Genomic DNA, 18,190 nt, shown 5'->3' with positions numbered 1-18,190 from the left:
ACTAAACCAAATATCTGCTATGAAAATATCTAGGATTCAGAATAAATCTTAAATGCAACTACCATTGTTTTGGTTAAATTGAAAAAATGGTTAACAACATAAATCCTGCTATATTTTTAGGAACAGGAAAATCTCAGTTTCTGAAGTATGCCACGAAGATCACACCACGATCTGTTTTGACAACAGGGATTGGTAGTACAAGTGCAGGACTTACTGTTACAGCTGTGAAGGTAGGCTTTTACAGATGATTCAAATGAACCTTTTTTTGGCATCGCAGAAACTATTTAATTGCACCTGCACCAGAATGATTCTGGATTCGTTGAATACCAATTTCTGTGGGTTTCGTGAGTAAAGGTGAATCGGGCTTGATCACAGACTTTGCCAAAACCAGAAATCAAATATCTTTGAAAATAAAATTTTTTTCAATCCATGATATTTGGTACCCACGAAAATAAATGAAACCACAGTTCTCAGTAATATATCTCAAATGATGAATTGCAAATGTTACCCATTTGTTATTTTCTGTTTATCATCGATCTATTGGAGATGAGCAACAATATGGCTAGGGTAAATTTAATTGTACTTTGCTGCTGGAAGTAAAGTCTGATTAAGGCAATGCACTAAAAACTGTATAACCTGGCTGGCTATGGGACTATGAAAAAGGGCCAGTTTGGACAGTGGGTCGGTTTATTCAGGTTTCTGGTTTGACAGGAAGTTATTGACTTGTGACGTCAGATATTTTGCATGTAAAAGTTCAAACTAATTAAAAACAAATACAGTTATAATTTATTTATTAAAAGTTATGTCATGTTTGGGATCAACTGGAGAATACAGAAGAAATAGTTCTCATCAGTGAATCATTAATGAGTGAATCAGCATTACATTTAATGGCTGATCTGGACACATTGACACATCTACATATTGAAACATTGACTGATCGACATATTGACACATTGACACATCAACATATCAACACATCGACACACTGACACTGGTTCATGATCAATCAGTCGCCATAGCTAGGCTTTGACAAAGAACAATATAACGCCTTGTGCTGTGCCACTTTGGCATCTAGGGTCCTCTGGCACCATGGTAAGTGTAATGGGTAAATTTACCGCCATAAGGCTGTGTAAAATAGGAATCTACTGGAGTAGGCTGTGTCAAATGGTAATCTAGCGTCGTAGGCTAGGGTTAGGGTATAGGCTCGTATTTAGGGTTAATTTTAGGGTTAGGATTAGGGTTTGAGATAAGGGTTAGGATTAGGGTAGGTTTAGGATAAGAGTTTAGGATTAGGGTTAGGATCAAAAGGCAATCTAACGCCATAGGCTGTGTCAAACCGCAATCTAGCGCTGTAGGCTGTGTCAAAGAGCAATCTAGCACTGTAGGCTGTGTCAAAGAGAAATATAGCGCTGTAGGTTGTGTCAAAAGGCAAACTAGTGCCGTAGGCTGTTTTAAACAGCAATCTAACGTTGTAGGCTGTGTCAATGAGCAATCTAGCAACTTAGGCTGTGTCAATGTGTCAATGGGTCAACATGTCAATGTTGATGTGTTGATGTGTCAATGTGACTGACATTGGAGACTACGTTAACAAGCATACATTATATTTGATACAGGTCTCATGCATATCCTTGCTGCTGTATGAATATGTAATTGGGTAAGGAACTACTTCTACTCGTGTTTGTGTGAAAATATTGTGACATGAACATTACAAGCGTTCCCTGTCTGTTCACCATTTTATTAAGCACGATCGTGTCTTCAGTCATTGTATTCATTGGTGATGTATATCATTGAAATTTTGGAAACCAGTTTTACCCAGAATGCAAAAGAATAGTATTATACCATTTTTTACATATCCTAGTATGTCCAATTGGCCACGGTAGCATCTGTCTCTGACTCATCAGTTTCACTTTCCCTTTGAATTCATTGTTTTTATTTGCATTAGAATCCTTTCATTTTTACTTCCATCATTTATTTCCTATGTTGGTATAGCTGATAAAAAAGAAGGAATTTTATCAAACGAAATTTCATCACGGTGGAAACATTGTGGTGCATACCAATAAACTTGACAAGGAATGTTGTAAACCTCGTCTTCTCCATTATTGTCATCTGTTTTGAGGTTCACAGAAGGGAACCGAGCATTTCGAAAGCAAGATGTAAATCTCACCCCGTTATTTAAAAAGTGTATCTATCAATGTAACAACTTGAGTTCTATCTGAGATATATTTGTTGACGATGTATTGAGTTGTTTCATTTTATTTATTTTTAATGAAAACTTAATAGTGTTTCAATAAAAATAGCTCACTAATTTGAGTTCACTGTTTAACACCTTGCTAATTGTTATCCTAAAAACCTGTCTTGTATAAATAATTTTGTTTTGATTACATATTGAACAAACCGGTTTTGACAGGTAATAATTAATGTAATAATTATTGGGACTGCATTATTAGACCGGCTTTTGGCATACACAGAATACAATGGACAGGAAACCGGTTTATTTAGGGTCCAGTTTGACTTTAATTACAACACTATGTGATGGCTTACTATGTTGATAATAATTTTTCATTATAGGATGGTGGTGAGTGGCAGTTAGAAGCAGGTGCTTTAGTCCTAGCTGATGGTGGCCTGTGTTGTATTGATGAATTCAATAGTATCAGAGAACATGATAAAGCCAGTATACATGAAGCTATGGAACAACAAACAATCAGTGTTGCCAAGGTGATGCAAGGAAATATTTTTAGAAACAAACAAAATGTTCATGCATTTCCATTTTAATGCATATTCAGGACTAGTATGTTAATGTTATATGAATATTAACCCTGCTTTGTACTAGACTGACACGCTGAGCCGGATTTTTAAAGTGCTAGTTCACAAGGTAACAGTCCGCAGGGAGACAAGTCACCTTACCTGGACACATTATTCTGACTCTGAGCCGAACAGTCTTTGCTCTTACTCCTAAATGCCGCATGCTTAGAGGAGAAGCAACAAATACCAATTTTAAAGTGTTTGGTTTGACCCGGCTGGGGTTGTAACCCACGACCTTCCGCACTCTATAGAAGAAGAAAATTAATGAAGAGAATGTATAAATGTGTAAATGTAAAGTGTTTTTTTGGCCTTGTTTCTACTATTTCAAATACCGTTAAGCAAGTTATTTCTTGGAGTTGGTTATTTGGCAATTAAAAAGTCTGAATGAACCAATGCTCAATGAAGTAACACAGTGTTATATTTTATTTAGGCTGGAATGGTTTGTAAACTTGATACAAAGACAAGTATCCTTGCTGCTACCAATCCTAAAGGTCATTATGATCCAAATGAGGTAAGATTAGAAATATTACTGTAAATTCAGAAATTATTGTGTGCATTTATTATTGCTATTTTTTGAAAATTAACAAAAATGCGAGTTTCAATTATTGCGATTTTAGGAAAAGCTACATACAGATATATGTATTTGATATCAGAATGCGAGGTCTTATTATTGTGATACTCGAGTAGTCGCTTTATTTGCATTAATAAAAACCTCGCCATTATTTCTGAATTTACAGTAGTTACTTTGGTAAAACTTTAAAAAGTTTAAGTTCGAACACAGTAAAATAAACCAAAATAAAATTGAGAATGGAAATGGGGAATGTGTCAAAGAGACAACAAGAGACCAAAACCCTACTTGGAAAATATAAATTGTGTCTGTACCATGCAGTATTTTGATTTGAAAAAAAAAAATAAAAGCCCTTTTGATATTAACACAATTAATAATTTGATTTGATCACTTAAATTTCCAATATTATATCCATTATGATTTATATTGACTATATTTACAGTCATTGAGTGTAAATGTTGCTTTAGCCAGTCCATTGTTGAGTAGATTTGACTTAGTATTAGTACTATTGGACTCACAGAATGAAGACTGGGATAGAGTGGTATCGTCATTCATACTGGAAAATAAAGATCCATTAGGTAAGATAGGGTGCCATTGATATCCACATACCATAATATAACTTATTTTTACATATAAATAATAAAATGCTCCGCAGGGCGCAGCTTGATACGACCGCAGAGGTCGAACCCTGAACAGTTTGGGCAAGTATGGACACAACATTCAAGCTTGAAACAGCTCTGAATTTGGATTGTGATTAAATATTTGACACAGCATAGGTTTCTGACAGGGAATGAATGTGGTCTAAGAACTTAAAAATTTTAAATTGGACATTCACCTTTTATGGTCCAATATCCAAAATCTAAATACATGGTTAGATTCAGCATATCAAAGAACCCCAATAATTCAATTTTTGATGAAATCAAACAAAGTTAAATTTTGGACCCTTTGGACTTCAATGTGGACCAATTTAAAAACGGGGCCCAAAATCCAAAAACTTAATACACGGTTAGATTCAGCATATCAAAGAACCCCATATATTCAATTTTTGTTGAAATCAAACAAAGTTTAATTTTGGACCCTGATTTGGACCAACTTGAAAACTGGGCCCATAATCAAAAATCTAAATACATGGTTAGATTCAGCATATCAAAGAACCCCATATATTCAATTTTTGATGAAATCAAACAGAGTTTAATTTTGGACCCTTTTGATCTCAATGTGGACAAAGTTGATAACGGGGCCCAAAAATCAAAAATCTAAATACATGGTTAGATTCAGCATATCAAAGAACCCCAATAATTCAATTTTTGATGAAATCAAACAAAGTTAAATTTTGGACCCTTTGGACTTCAATGTGGACCAATTTAAAAACGGGGCCCAAAATCCAAAAACTTAATACACGGTTAGATTCAGCATATCAAAGAACCCCATATATTCATTTTTTGTTGAAATCAAACAAAGTTTAATTTTGGACCCCGATTTGGACCAACTTGAAAACTGGGCCCATAATCAAAAATCTAAATTCATGGTTAGATTCAGCATATCAAAGAACCCCATATATTCAATTTTTGTTGAAATCAAACAAAGTTTAATTTTGGACCCCGATTTGGACCAACTTGAAAACTGGGCCCATAATCAAAAATCTAAATACATGGTTAGATTCAGCATATCAAAGAACCCCATATATTCAATTTTTGTTGAAATCAAACAAAGTTTAATTTTGGACCCCGATTTGGACCAACTTGAAAACTGGGCCCATAATCAAAAATCTAAATACATGGTTAGATTCAGCATATCAAAGAACCCCATATATTCAATTTTTGATGAAATCAAACAAAGTTTAATTTTGGACCCTTTTGATCTCAATGTGGACAAAGTTGATAACGGGGCCCAAAAATCAAAAATCTAAATACATGGTTAGATTCAGCATATCAAAGAAACCCATATATTCAATTTTTGTTGAAATCAAACAAAGTTTAATTTTGGACCCCGATTTGGACCAACTTGAAAACTGGGCCCATAATCAAAAATCTTAATACATGGTTAGATTCAGCATATCAAAGAACCCCATATATTCAATTTTTGTTGAAATCAAACAAAGTTTAATTTTGGACCTCGATTTGGACCAACTTGAAAACTGGGCCCATAATCAAAAATCTAAATACATGGTTAGATTCAGCATATCAAAGAACCCCATATATTCAATTTTTGATGAAATCAAACAAAGTTTAATTTTGGACCCTTTTGATCTCAATGTGGACAAAGTTGATAACGGGGCCCAAAAATCAAAAATCTAAATACATGGTTAGATTCAGCATATCAAAGAAACCCATATATTCAATTTTTGTTGAAATCAAACAAAGTTTAATTTTGGACCCCGATTTGGACCATCTTGAAAACTGGGCCCATAATCAAAAATCTAAATACATGGTTAGATTCAGCATATCAAAGAACCCCATATATTCAATTTTTGTTGAAATCAAACAAAGTTTAATTTTGGACCCCGATTTGGACCAACTTGAAAGCTGGGCCCATAATCAAAAATCTAAATACATGGTTAGATTCAGCATATCAAAGAACCCCATATATTCAATTTTTGTTGAAATCAAACTAAGTTTAATTTTGGACCCTTTGGACCTTTATGTAGACCAATTTGAAAACAGAACCAAAAATTAAGAATCTAAATACACGGTTAGATTCGGCATATCAAAGAACCCCAATAATTCAATTTTTGATGAAATCAAACAAAGTTAAATTTTGGACCCTTTGGACCTCAATGTGGACCAATTTAAAAACGGGGCCCAAAATCCAAAAACTTAATACACGGTTAGATTCAGCATATTAAAGAACCCCAAGAATTCAAGAATAAAACCCCATTGAAATTGATCAAGAAATAAGCAATTTATACGAAGTATCATCTTTTGCACAATACTGTGCAATTGATTATTTCTTGCTATTGCGCAATACAGTACAATTGACAATTTCTTGCTATTGCGCAATATTGTGCTATTGGATATTTCTTGCTATTGCGCAATACTGTGCAATTGAAGATTTCTTGCTATTGCGCAATACTGTGCAATTGAAGATTTCTTGCTATTGTGCAATACTGTGCAATTGAAAATTTCTTGCTATTGCACAATACTTATTATATAATAATTTACACATCCTGTTTGGTGTGTATCTCCTACCATATCATTATTATTTGCTTTTAAATATAAATCAGAAATAACCAACTTAAAATGGAAAATTTTAAAAGAAAAAAAAAAGGAAAAAAAGAAAAAAAAAAGAAAAAAAAAAATCCCCCCCCCAAATTTTTGAACCCCCTTATGATTCATCACCCCCAAACTCAATCTCAGCCTTCCCTTTGTGGTATGGTACCTTGCAGTACAATTTCAGAGAGATCCATACACTTGAACACAAGTTATTGTCATGAAACTAGAAAAATGCTTGTTTTTTGCCCCTTTTTTGGCCCCTAATTCCTAACATTTTGAGGCAATTACCCCCAAAATCAATTACAGCCTTCCCTTTGTGATATGGAACCTTGTGGTACAATGTCAAAGAGATCCATACACTTACACACAAGTTATTGTCTGGAAGTTACAAAAATGCTTATTTTTGGCCCCTTTTTGGCCCCTAATTCCTTAACTGTTGGTACCATAACCCCCAAAATCAATCCCAACCTTCCTTTCGTGGTATTGAACCTTATGGTAAAATTTCATGGAGATCCATTCACTTAAACTAAAGTTAGAGTGCGAAAACCAATGTGTCTTCGGACGACGCCGGACGACGCCGGACGACGACGCCAACGTCATACCAATATACGACCAAAAAATTTTTAATTTTTGCGGTCGTATAAAAAGGTGTGGTATGAGTGCCAATGAGACAACTCTCCATCCAAGTCACAATGTATAAAAAGACGACGGGGGCATTAAGTGTTACCCTTGTAATCTGTCCGTCCCATTTTCGTTTGTATGGAGCTTGAGCGGGGGCATTTGTGTTCTCAGACACATTCTTCTTTTATTTCTAGTTGTTTGTGTGTTCACATAAAAAAGATCCAAGTTTGACTTATTCATAATGATTTATATGAACATAATTTTTTCTTCTTGCTAAAGTTGTGAAATATATAAATGGCTCTCAGAAAATTAGTTTAAACCTTATATTAAAGATTTTTTTTTTAAAAGTCATAAAAGTCTTTATATGTAAGTCATTTATAAATTGAAAATATTATATTTTGGAAAACAATACATTTTAGATGCTTCCTGAATATATTACAAAACATCTGAATGTAAACAGTCTGTACTTTATGTACTTTAAATATACTTTAGCATAATTAACAATGTCTCAGCAGTACATTTTGCATATGAAGGTTAGTATCTGTATTAGATTAACACTTGTAGGCGATGTTGACCCAAGATCTCTCTGGAGTATGGAGAAGATGCAGGCTTACATATCACTGGTTAAGACCATTAATCCAGAACTTACTGAAGATGCTAGCAGGTATTTCTGTTTAAAGTTATTCTATATACCCTAATGTTAATGCCTACATCAACAATTTTATTTATATTGTTGGAAAATGTGAACAAAAGGAGATGTGCGGTATAAGGTCAATGAGACAGCCACCAATCAATATCCAAACATTACACAATTTCATGAGCGTTCTAATGCTGTAAGCGCATAAACTTGTAATAATAAATAGATAATTCTTTATATTGAAGAATTACTGCTTTCTGTCAGAAAAACAATCATACACTTGAATAAGAAAATACAATGGTAAACAAAAATACTATAAATCGTATATAAAGCAGACAGATCAATTAAAATGATTCAATTTGAATTATAATAATATTTTATGGGTGCTTTGATTCCTCAGAGTCTCTTATGTTATTGAACAACATTACAGGGTTTTAAGAGAGTATTACAAGGCACAAAGAGGAGCTGATGATCGAAATGCTGCAAGAACTACCATGAGGTTGCTTCAGAGCATGATAAGATTATCACAAGGTAAGAAATGTTTCTATACTCCAGAACAAAGTTAGATTGCTGTAAGAATTGCAGTGAAATTGCTGTAGAGCATAAGTTGTCACATGGTGAGAAATGAGACTCAATTGGGTTACTCTAAATCATGATAAAGTTGTCACAAGGATAGAGATGCTGCTAAAACTTTAACAACCAGGTTACCCCGGAGTATGAAAAGTTTGTACTCCAGGTCATGATAAGATTGCTGCAAGAACCATGAGATTACTCCAGACCATGATAAGGTTGTCTATAGTTAAGAAATACTGCTATGCTTCAAATATGTCACGGTTGTCATCTTATCACAAGGTTAAATGCTGATACTCAGGTTGAACTACAATTTTCCGTAGCATACCAAGTTAAGAAATCTTTTAAAAAATAAGGAAATGAAGTATTTGCAGCACCTAAGAAGTTTGTCACAGTCCTGATAGAATAAACATTTTACTCCATAGCAGGTAATTAATAAACATAATGTTACTCCATAGCAGGTTCAGATTTAGAAAAAAAGAGGCAGAAGATGTCAAAGAGATATTCAAAACTCATAAGTAATAGAGAAACTGACAAGGCCATGATAAAAAATGAAAAATGAGGAAAAGACAAAACAACAATATACAAAACACTACATATAAAACTAAAAACTGAGCAACACGAACCCCACCAATAACTAGGGGTTATCTTATCTCCAGTGCTCCAGACGTGTAAGCAGATCCTGCTCCACACCTGGTAAGTATAAATTCAGGGATTAATCTCACTAGAACATTCCACAATCAAGGAAAAGAGAACAAGATTGTGTTTACAGGTGAACCAACTTGTGATGGTGTCTGTAAAATTTTTAAAGGGATGACTTCAACTCTACCACTTGGAAACCTTGTTTCATAAGATTCCATGTAAGTAGCAACCTTCTATCAAGGAAATCATGATAGAAAATAAAAGATAATACAAAATTGTAAATGCTGCTTAAACTACTCTGATGTAATTCAGATTTCATGGTGAAATAGTTGAGTTTAGACAGGCATATATTTATAATGTTTATTATTTTAATTCAGAAGTTTTTCATTTCAGTTCTTGCCGAATTTAAGTTAATATTTTTCATTACAGCTCATGCCAGACTGATGTTCAGAAACACAGTAACAGTACAGGATGCAGTGGTTGCAGTCACATTGATGGAATCAACCATGCAGGTCTACAACTCTCTTATCATTTTATTTTAATGTGGTTTAAAAAAAAATAGACATCAACTTGTAGTGTGATTTATTTCTATTTATCAGAAAAACTAAAAATAAAATGTATAGGAATTTTTTTTTTAATTTTCAAACTTTTATATGAATGAAATAGGTAAATCTGAATATGTGATCACAAAGTTATTTTAATTTAAGGACTGATATTTTAATGTCAATTAAGCTAAAAAAGTTATATACATTTTAATAAATTCTTTTTTTGTTGTATAGGGAGCTGCATTATTGGGAGGAGTCAATGCTTTGCACACAGCCTTCCCAGACAGTGCAGAGGAAGAATACAAATTACAAGGTTTGTATGTTGATGATTTACATACAGTTTTCCTTGATTAGATCGGGAAACAGAATAGAGACACGTAGAACTCCAATCATTTCATTTAGTTCATGGATAAAAAATAGACATGCAGAACACACCACTGAATTATAAATATCCTGAAGTCAGCCATTGTGTTTGAAATAATTATAATCTTGCATGGACCCAACAGTACATTGTTAAAAGTTGCTAAAAAAACATTAAACTGCATAGTGATTTTAAAAGTGCATATGTCACAAATTTGTTATCTCAGATTCATATATTTAAAATTAAAATTATATACATGTACGTTGATTGTATAGAAGTGCACTATTTAAAGTATCAAAAGGTTTTAGGTTTTCACAAAATTAATTGCATAATACAAATGTTGAATCTTTCACTGTGAGCTGTGACTATGATGAAAAAATACTTTTTTTTCAGCTGAACTGGTTCTAAACAGATTGAGTTTAACTGATATTTTGGAAGATGAGATGAAAATACTGGAGAACTACAAAAACTTAATTGTAAATGAGACGGTGGACATTAGCCAACGGAGTAATACACAGAATAGTAATATGACTCATACTGAAGTTATCTCAGAAACTATGGGTACGATAACACAGAACTCTGTAGATTCACAAACATGTAATATTAACCCATCACAGAACTCTGTAGATTTACAAAACAGTAGTATTTCACCATCACAGAAAACAAGGGACATTACCCAGTTGTCTAATTATCAAAGAGAAGTATCTCCTGAAGCAGGTGACACTTCAACAAATATAAAAAAGCAGAGATCAATAATAGAAAATATAACAATCAATTCGGTATTAAGTGAATTACCAATACCTGATAATTCAACACAAAATGGAACATCAAATGCTGAGACGTCTTATCGATTAAAAAGTAGAACAGAAATTCATCAGAATTCTTACAAACATTTACCTAGTCAGGAAATTGAAAAAGATGACAAAAATAACAAAACAGAATCAAATTTACAAAGTAGATCAAGAGAAAACAGTTTCGATAGCTCTGTTAATCATATAGACGTGTCATTAGATTTACTGAATTGTAGTGGTGGAACAGAACCGTTCTCACTCTCTCATCCTGTGGTTTGTCCAACTGTTGGACTAACTCCAGGTGAATCAAATGATGTTCCTTTCACTTCAACACAACTGTCAAGGGTATCTCCTAAAGGTCACAATGATGGAATACAGACTTTGGACCTCTCGTCGGTTCTTCATGAAAAGCAGGCAGAAACACCTGTTTCTAAAAATCATGTAGCTGGTGTTATCAAGAATAGGAATGAAAGAACTCACAAACATCTAAATAGCAAAACAAATGAAACACTAGATGAGAATTTAGATTTCATGGATGAAATTGATGTTGAACTGAAAAGCAAAGGTAAACTCATTTATGTAAAAGATAAAGGTGAAACAAATAACAAAAACTTTAAAGGGAAGAGACTAGTTGCTAAACTTAAATCTAAAATGTGCAATAAGGAACCAGAAAGAAAAATGGATGATTTAGAAGAAACTGAAACTCCGGAAAAAAAATTTAAGAATGGACCCAAGAAAGAAGCTCACTCAAATATAACTATTAAAGAAAAAGTCCATCATGAAATGAAGGAAAAGATTCCAGCAAGTACTATTTCAAAGTTAAAACAGTTTGCTTTTGATAAAGCTAATTCATCTATTGCAAGAAAACATGAACTGTCAGCTGATGAAACTGATAGGTCTGTGGAGGATGTTCATCAATATCAGGGTCAAAAGAGTGAAAGGAAAGTAAGCGGGGAAGATAGCGGGCTATCTGAAAGTATGATGTCAGGACATCTATGGATGGACAGTATACAATCACAAAATGTTACTATTTCTAATGCTGGTTCAAATTCTCAGATAAGAGGCACAATTGACGATTCAGCAAAAATAAAACGTGCATGCGATTTATTGAATCTTGTACGCAACACAACTAATAGTCACTCGAAAGACTCAACACCTTCAAGTTCACAGTCGCCAAACTTATCTGTTAGTTTCCAGTCATCAAACAATAACTCAAGTGAGATTGTACAACAGTGTTCACAAAGTCCTTCATGGCTAACTACTTTAAATTCTAGGAAATTATCTACTCCTGTATTCAGTGTAACTGATAATGACGATGATTTAGACGATCTTGACCTAGAATTGGATATCCGTTCAAATCCATCTAAAAGGCAAAAAGTGTCATGAAAAATAAATATATTTTACATTCGCTTGATTGAGATTTTTAAGTTTATTTGAGTAGTATAAGATATTTCCTTAATCAGATATAGCTATTATGTTGGACAATTTCTGGATACACTTTTGAAAAAAAAGCATTATCTCATTTAAGCAATTAAGCTGATCACCACATATCTTAACTAAATCATCATCATGATATGAAGTCATCAGTCACATGAAACATTCTCTTAGTTTTATCTGTAGATCGACAGGACATGAGATCACACTGTCCTTTTTCAAGATGACATCAAGTGATCATATCTGAAACACAAGTTAACTATAGTATACATTTGTCATTAGAATCACTGAAATGTCAGACAAGCATTTTTATGTTTCCTTGATCAGCAAAAAGTTTTCTTCAAAGTAAATTTTTTCATTCAGTTAATTGTTAGTCATAGATGAACTATATTAGGTCTACAGGTATGGTTCTGTCTGATGTGGAGGTCACATGACTTACACCTCATTTTCATGGTTCATTGATTTTTATTAATCAGTGATGATGTAATTTATAAGTTGCTTATTGTTAAGTTTGATTCAATATCTATAGTTACACATTTAAAATAGGAAATACAGGGTAAATGTCAATTAGAAAACAATTCAACAGCACATTATACATTGTTAAAACCAGATAAGATATTTTGTTGTCAGCTAGGTCTTTACAGTGGACAAGAGTCTTAACCATATATCAAATGTATGTCTGTCTCAGATTGACACAATATGACAAAAATTGTTCAAAAGGCAATAAAAACCACTAAGACATAAACTGTGGTCCTGAAATGGGAAAGGCACATTTACATCTAAGTTTGTCCCTCCTGCCACATATATTGCAGAATGCCAAACTGGGGATCAAATCTGGCAGTGGTTATACCGTAAACTATTTGTAGAAAGATTTATTTTATGAAGACCTGGTTACTTCATATCTTGTAAACAGATTTTTTATTTTCTAAAGTTTCCATCTTGCTTATGTCCATTGTCATTGATCTCATTTTCATGGTTTGGAGACTCTTTAAAAAAACTTTTTTTTGATTTCTCACATGATTTTCTTACATATAACAGGGTAACTATATTTGGTATTTTGAATCATTGCAAGGTCTACCTGCCCATTAGACAGGGTTCATCTGCCCTTGCCCTCTTTTCATGGATCTGTGGTCAACGTTAAGTTTTTGTGGTTAAGTGTGATTCAGATACCTGGATATTTTAAGCAATAGTTCAACTATTTTTGGTGTATGGGAAGATTGTAAAGTGTTCATGTCCCTGTGGTAAGGTTCATCTAACATTGAAAACATTTTCCTGGTTCATTGTTCAAAATTCAGGTTTTGTGGTTCTGATACTGGAAATTCATGGCAAAATTTCAGAATTTATAGTACTAGAAGCAAAAGGTTAACTATAGTTAATGTATGGAAAGATTGTATTGTGTACATATCCATCTGGTAGAATATATCTGATATTGAACCTATCTCAATTGTTGATCACTGTTAACTTTTTGTGGATAGGTCCATTTCCCAGACACCACTAAGACAACAATATTCGGTGTATGGAATGATTTTAAGGTATACATGTCCATCTGAAATGAATTATCTGATCTTGACTTTATCTTCATGGATCTTAATAATGTTAAGTTTATGTGATACCTGTAGTAAAACAGTGATCTTAAAAGACTTTCAACAAAACAAAAAAAGCAATCATGATCAGTACAGCAGGTGAAACATTTCAGCATGTGCACTCTTGTTTAAAGTACTCATCCCTTTCCCTTTTTGTTTTGATCATTTGACCTTCATGGAGAGTTGACAACAAAGAAGACCAAAGGCTGTGATTTGGTCAAATTAGGTCAATCAGATTGAAGCTTGTATGAGTTCTGTAACTATTTAATCTTCAGTGGCATTCCAAATGTCAGCTCAATACATGACTGACAGCAAATGAGAAGACCAGAACTTTTATGATTTTTAAAGTTCACTAACCACAATTAAGATCATAAGTCCTTTCAACTCACATTTGATCTGAAAGTTCCTATTTTACTGTTTAAGAAATTTCACCTCAATATCTGTAAGAAGGGCAGATCATATAACAGTCAATTTAAGTAATATCTTGATTCCAATGACATTAGTTAAAGTTGCAATCAAGAGACAGAAGAAACCAAACAAACAAAAAAGATCATCAGCCAAAGAAAAACTATCAAAAAAGGAAAAAGGGTAAAAAAACGTTACAAAACACCACACAGAAAACAAAAAACTGATTAATATGAAGGATTCAATAAACCAGTGGCTTTCATGGAAACTTTATCAATTTCCAATTTTCCCCCTCAAAATACTTTTACATTATAGACAAAGATGCATCATTGTGTTTTATAAGAATAAAAAATAGCTTTTTATATGATATGTATTCTCACAAAACCTCACTATTTCTGCCATATCAAGTTAATTAAATCCTTAGTTCTGATGTTTCAACTGAATATATTATTCTTGTTTCATAACATCTGATAATAATGGGAAGAATTATTAACTTCAATGAAAAATGAACATTTTGTTTATCTGTAGGCAAACAATTTTGACTGGGCCCCTCTGCCATCCTTTCCTATCATTCCAATAAAATTGATTCTGATTTAAGCAGTAGCTAGACTTGTGATGGTATTTAGTTTGAGCAATCAGATTGCAGAAGAATTTTTTTATGTTAAAAAATTGCTTCATATATTGTGATTAAGATTAGTTTCAATAAAGTTCTTAAGTTTTTTTATTCGTAAAAACAGAATTCCTTTTCAAGTGAAATCTTCAACATTGAAAATGTCACATTTTACAACCAAAGACATATAACAAAAGAGATGAATCTTAGATTGGCAGCTCCAATTATTGGAAATATGATTTATTAAAATACTATATACTGTAAATTCAGAAATTATTGCATGCATTTATTATTGCGATTTTTAAAGAATGGACAAAAATGTGAGATTAATTATTGAGATTTCAGGAAAAGCTGCATACAGATATATGTATCAGATATTAGAATGAGAATATTTTACTGTGACTTGACTGTAAGTGTTGCTCTCAACCTATTGCAACTTATTCAAAATTCTGACTAAATTGCAATTTGTTTTATAAAACCAAACTGATCAACTGGTCAGAAATTTGAACAAACTGCTGTAGAAAACCTCAGTCAAGTCATGAAAGTGCAAGGTGATAAAATAAAGCATACTTACAATCCTATAAGACTTTAATTCCACTTCAATGTTGTTAGGCACTGGCAACGGTTACATGGAAATGTAACAATAATAAAAATATTATTGTTACATTGGAGACTAATTGCTGGAATGCAAGGTTGGGTAAGGAACCGATTAATTACGGATGTAACAATAGTTATTGAGTCTAGTACGGTTACACTGCATTATTGTTACATTAATTCACTTCAATGTACGCTGGGTGACTTAGTAATATGTAATAAAATAAAACTTGAAAAGTTTTATTTGAATTTTACAAAATTGCATACAATCTTTAAAATTTCATTTGCAATTTTTCAGTTTCTTCAAATCTAATATGTTGTTTTTGGGAGCATGTTTTAGTCTGACGAATCCTGGTGAAACCAAGCAGCCATCACAAACGAGTGGTGCAGTAATTTGCTTGTCTGTATTTCATACTGTACAATTCCATTCTGTTTTATACTTTTTTAAAGTTAAAGAAATTTTCAATATTTTTTTACTCTTGCGATCAAGGATTTGTATATATAAATCCTTTTTGCGATGTTTATATTTTCATCCATTTTTTTGTTGGAAGCATATATAATGTGAGGTTGTAATATGATTTCATTACCGTCCATTACTGATTTTATGTTCACCTCCGATTTCTATATCCAACTTAGCAAAGCTGAAAAACCCAATAGAAAATAAAAATACAAGTCAATTGTCAGGGGCGGATCCAGGATTTTGGAAAGGGGGGGCGTAGTATGAAAGTTGGCCGAGCGGAGGGAGGCGAAAAATTTTTTGGACCTTTTTTTGGCTAAAATACATAAAATAAGTGTAAAATGCATTTTATAGTTAAAGTGTAGGGGTTGGACATTTTTGGTGCCGTATTCTCTCCATTAATTGTCTATTATAAAATGATTGGATGGATCCAAAGCTATGTACTAATTAATATTTGTCAGTAAAAAATGGACATGGAAAATTCTCGTTTGTTGTATGGTTAGTTAGCATAACCTCACAGATTTCTTGTAAACAAGATATACGGCTATTCAATGAAATTTACAATACGACCGACACGAAGAAAGACAAACAAGCAATTTTTATCCAAATGTTTGGTTGAAATGTTTCAACCAACAAGGGAAGTGAGGGGTTCCAAATCAACCAAAGGCTACGAATGAGTCGGAAATGACAATGAAGTTGTGAATGACGGTCGACACATGGAGACATATAGGCCACACCCAGCAGGCAGGTTGCAGTCGGGCGTTGAAAAAAGTATTCAGTATATCAGTTCGGCGAAACAGACACTCCGGTCAGATATGGGATTCACATGCAACCCCCCCAAAAAAAAATTACGCTCGTTTTTTATTCATCATGTTCATTTAATGCTAAATAATTTTGTTGAAAATATTTTTTTCTAATAGCAAAAAAGTGGACAAGATTATTGTTTTCAATCCATTTACGGCCAGAATTTGTGTTTAAGGCAAAAATCAGGGTCAGAATTTTTTCTCTGAAATATCTCAGACTGCCCCCTCAAATTAAATGGTCCGTACCTTAGACTTTAAATCTATATCTAGAGCTTACTGACTGGGGATCACTATTCAGCAATGTTATTAATGGGTTGGGGCGTGTTGGGTTAAACATGTTTTCGTAGGTAAATAATATTGTCAATACGTTCTTGCTCAATACTTTATCGCTTTGAAGGCGTCATGCTTGTTATCCTCAGCCTAAGCAATGTGTTACTGTAATTTGAATTTCAAAAGGACTGAGTGACGTTTTTTCGACGTACTGGTCAACTCCACCGTAGCGAATCACATGACTTTGACATAATCAATAATATATTACAGTAAATACGAGCGAAAAATATCTTTATAAGTAAAGAATTGTCGCATAAAAATTAAATACACGGGAAATGGCAAAGTTCGCGAAGTCTTGTCTGATTAATCATTTTACAAAAAAAAAAAAAAAAAAGTGTGAGCAAAGGGGGGGCGTACGCCCTCTACGCCCCCCTCTGGATCCGCCACTGATTGTGAAGGCAATTTGCCGACATGTTGAAACTGGTGGAATCGGTGTTTTCATTTTCAGAGTCCAGATATTTTGTGATAGTAATTTCATTCTAATTGGCGAAAAAAAATAAGCAACACAACTATAGAAGATTTACGTTTAATTAATCTAGCGTACATTAACAAAAAGTGCATTACTGTAACATTATAACACAATGTAACTGTAGACTCAATAATTATTGTTACATTCGTAATTAATCGGATCCTTACCCAACCCTGTATTCCAGCAATTAGTCTCCAATGTAACAATAATATTTTTATTATTGTTACATTTCCATGTAACCGTAGCCAGTGCCATGTTATTATGAAAAATCAGTCTAACAGTTTGTATAGAAATTTTACTAACCCATTCGCATTAATAAAAACCTAGCAATAATTTCTGAATTTAAGGTCTTCTGATGAATAGAGATTGATGCAGATAGATAATCACATTTGGTTTTATTTAAAAGCTTTGAAACACTTGCTGTGAAATAAGATATTTCTGTTTAAGAATTTTCGTCCGTCGCATTCTTTTACTATAACTTCTATTTTTGGTTATCGGACGAAATTAAGAAAACAAATATGGCAGCCTCCATGGTTTGACAACCGTACAAATTTGTATTTCCTGACAATTTTTTTTAGAACTTCCCATTGATAGTTTATCAGAAGAATTTATTAGTTAAAGACGAGGTTAGTAAGATGCTATAGTTAGGCTGTCTTATCAATTTTGCGTGGTATATTTTTTGTAAGAAATAAACGAGAAACGAAGGTTTCCTCCCCCAGGTCTGAAAAAAGAGGCAGTTACATTTGTATGGGGAAC

At 33.2% G+C, this 18,190-nt stretch overlaps 2 protein-coding genes across 2 annotated transcripts in view; both read left to right on the top strand.

The window, feature by feature from the left end:
- LOC127704253 (DNA helicase MCM9-like) overlaps positions 1-12,163 on the top strand; it is a 36,489-nt gene extending 24,326 nt beyond the window's left edge. Inside the window, exons 11-19 of the mRNA XM_052208204.1 lie at positions 121-230; positions 2,569-2,715; positions 3,233-3,313; positions 3,813-3,948; positions 7,768-7,867; positions 8,271-8,371; positions 9,482-9,564; positions 9,832-9,910; positions 10,352-12,163. Of these exons, the coding sequence (XP_052064164.1) occupies positions 121-230; positions 2,569-2,715; positions 3,233-3,313; positions 3,813-3,948; positions 7,768-7,867; positions 8,271-8,371; positions 9,482-9,564; positions 9,832-9,910; positions 10,352-12,135 (2,621 nt within the window). The 3' untranslated portion in view covers positions 12,136-12,163. The remainder of the gene's footprint in view (positions 1-120; positions 231-2,568; positions 2,716-3,232; positions 3,314-3,812; positions 3,949-7,767; positions 7,868-8,270; positions 8,372-9,481; positions 9,565-9,831; positions 9,911-10,351) is intronic.
- A 5,782-nt stretch (positions 12,164-17,945) lies between these two features.
- LOC127704256 (vacuolar protein sorting-associated protein 18 homolog) overlaps positions 17,946-18,190 on the top strand; it is a 53,532-nt gene continuing 53,287 nt past the window's right edge. The window contains exon 1 of the mRNA XM_052208221.1: positions 17,946-18,060. The gene's annotated coding sequence lies outside the window, so the exon portion shown is untranslated. The remainder of the gene's footprint in view (positions 18,061-18,190) is intronic.

The sequence above is a fragment of the Mytilus californianus genome, unplaced genomic scaffold (genome assembly GCF_021869535.1).
Source record: "Mytilus californianus isolate M0D057914Y unplaced genomic scaffold, xbMytCali1.0.p SCAF_6, whole genome shotgun sequence".
NCBI classification, from domain to species: domain Eukaryota; kingdom Metazoa; phylum Mollusca; class Bivalvia; order Mytilida; family Mytilidae; genus Mytilus; species Mytilus californianus.
The sequence above is the reverse complement of the archived record's forward strand: the minus strand, read 5'-3'. Positions and strand labels throughout refer to the sequence as shown.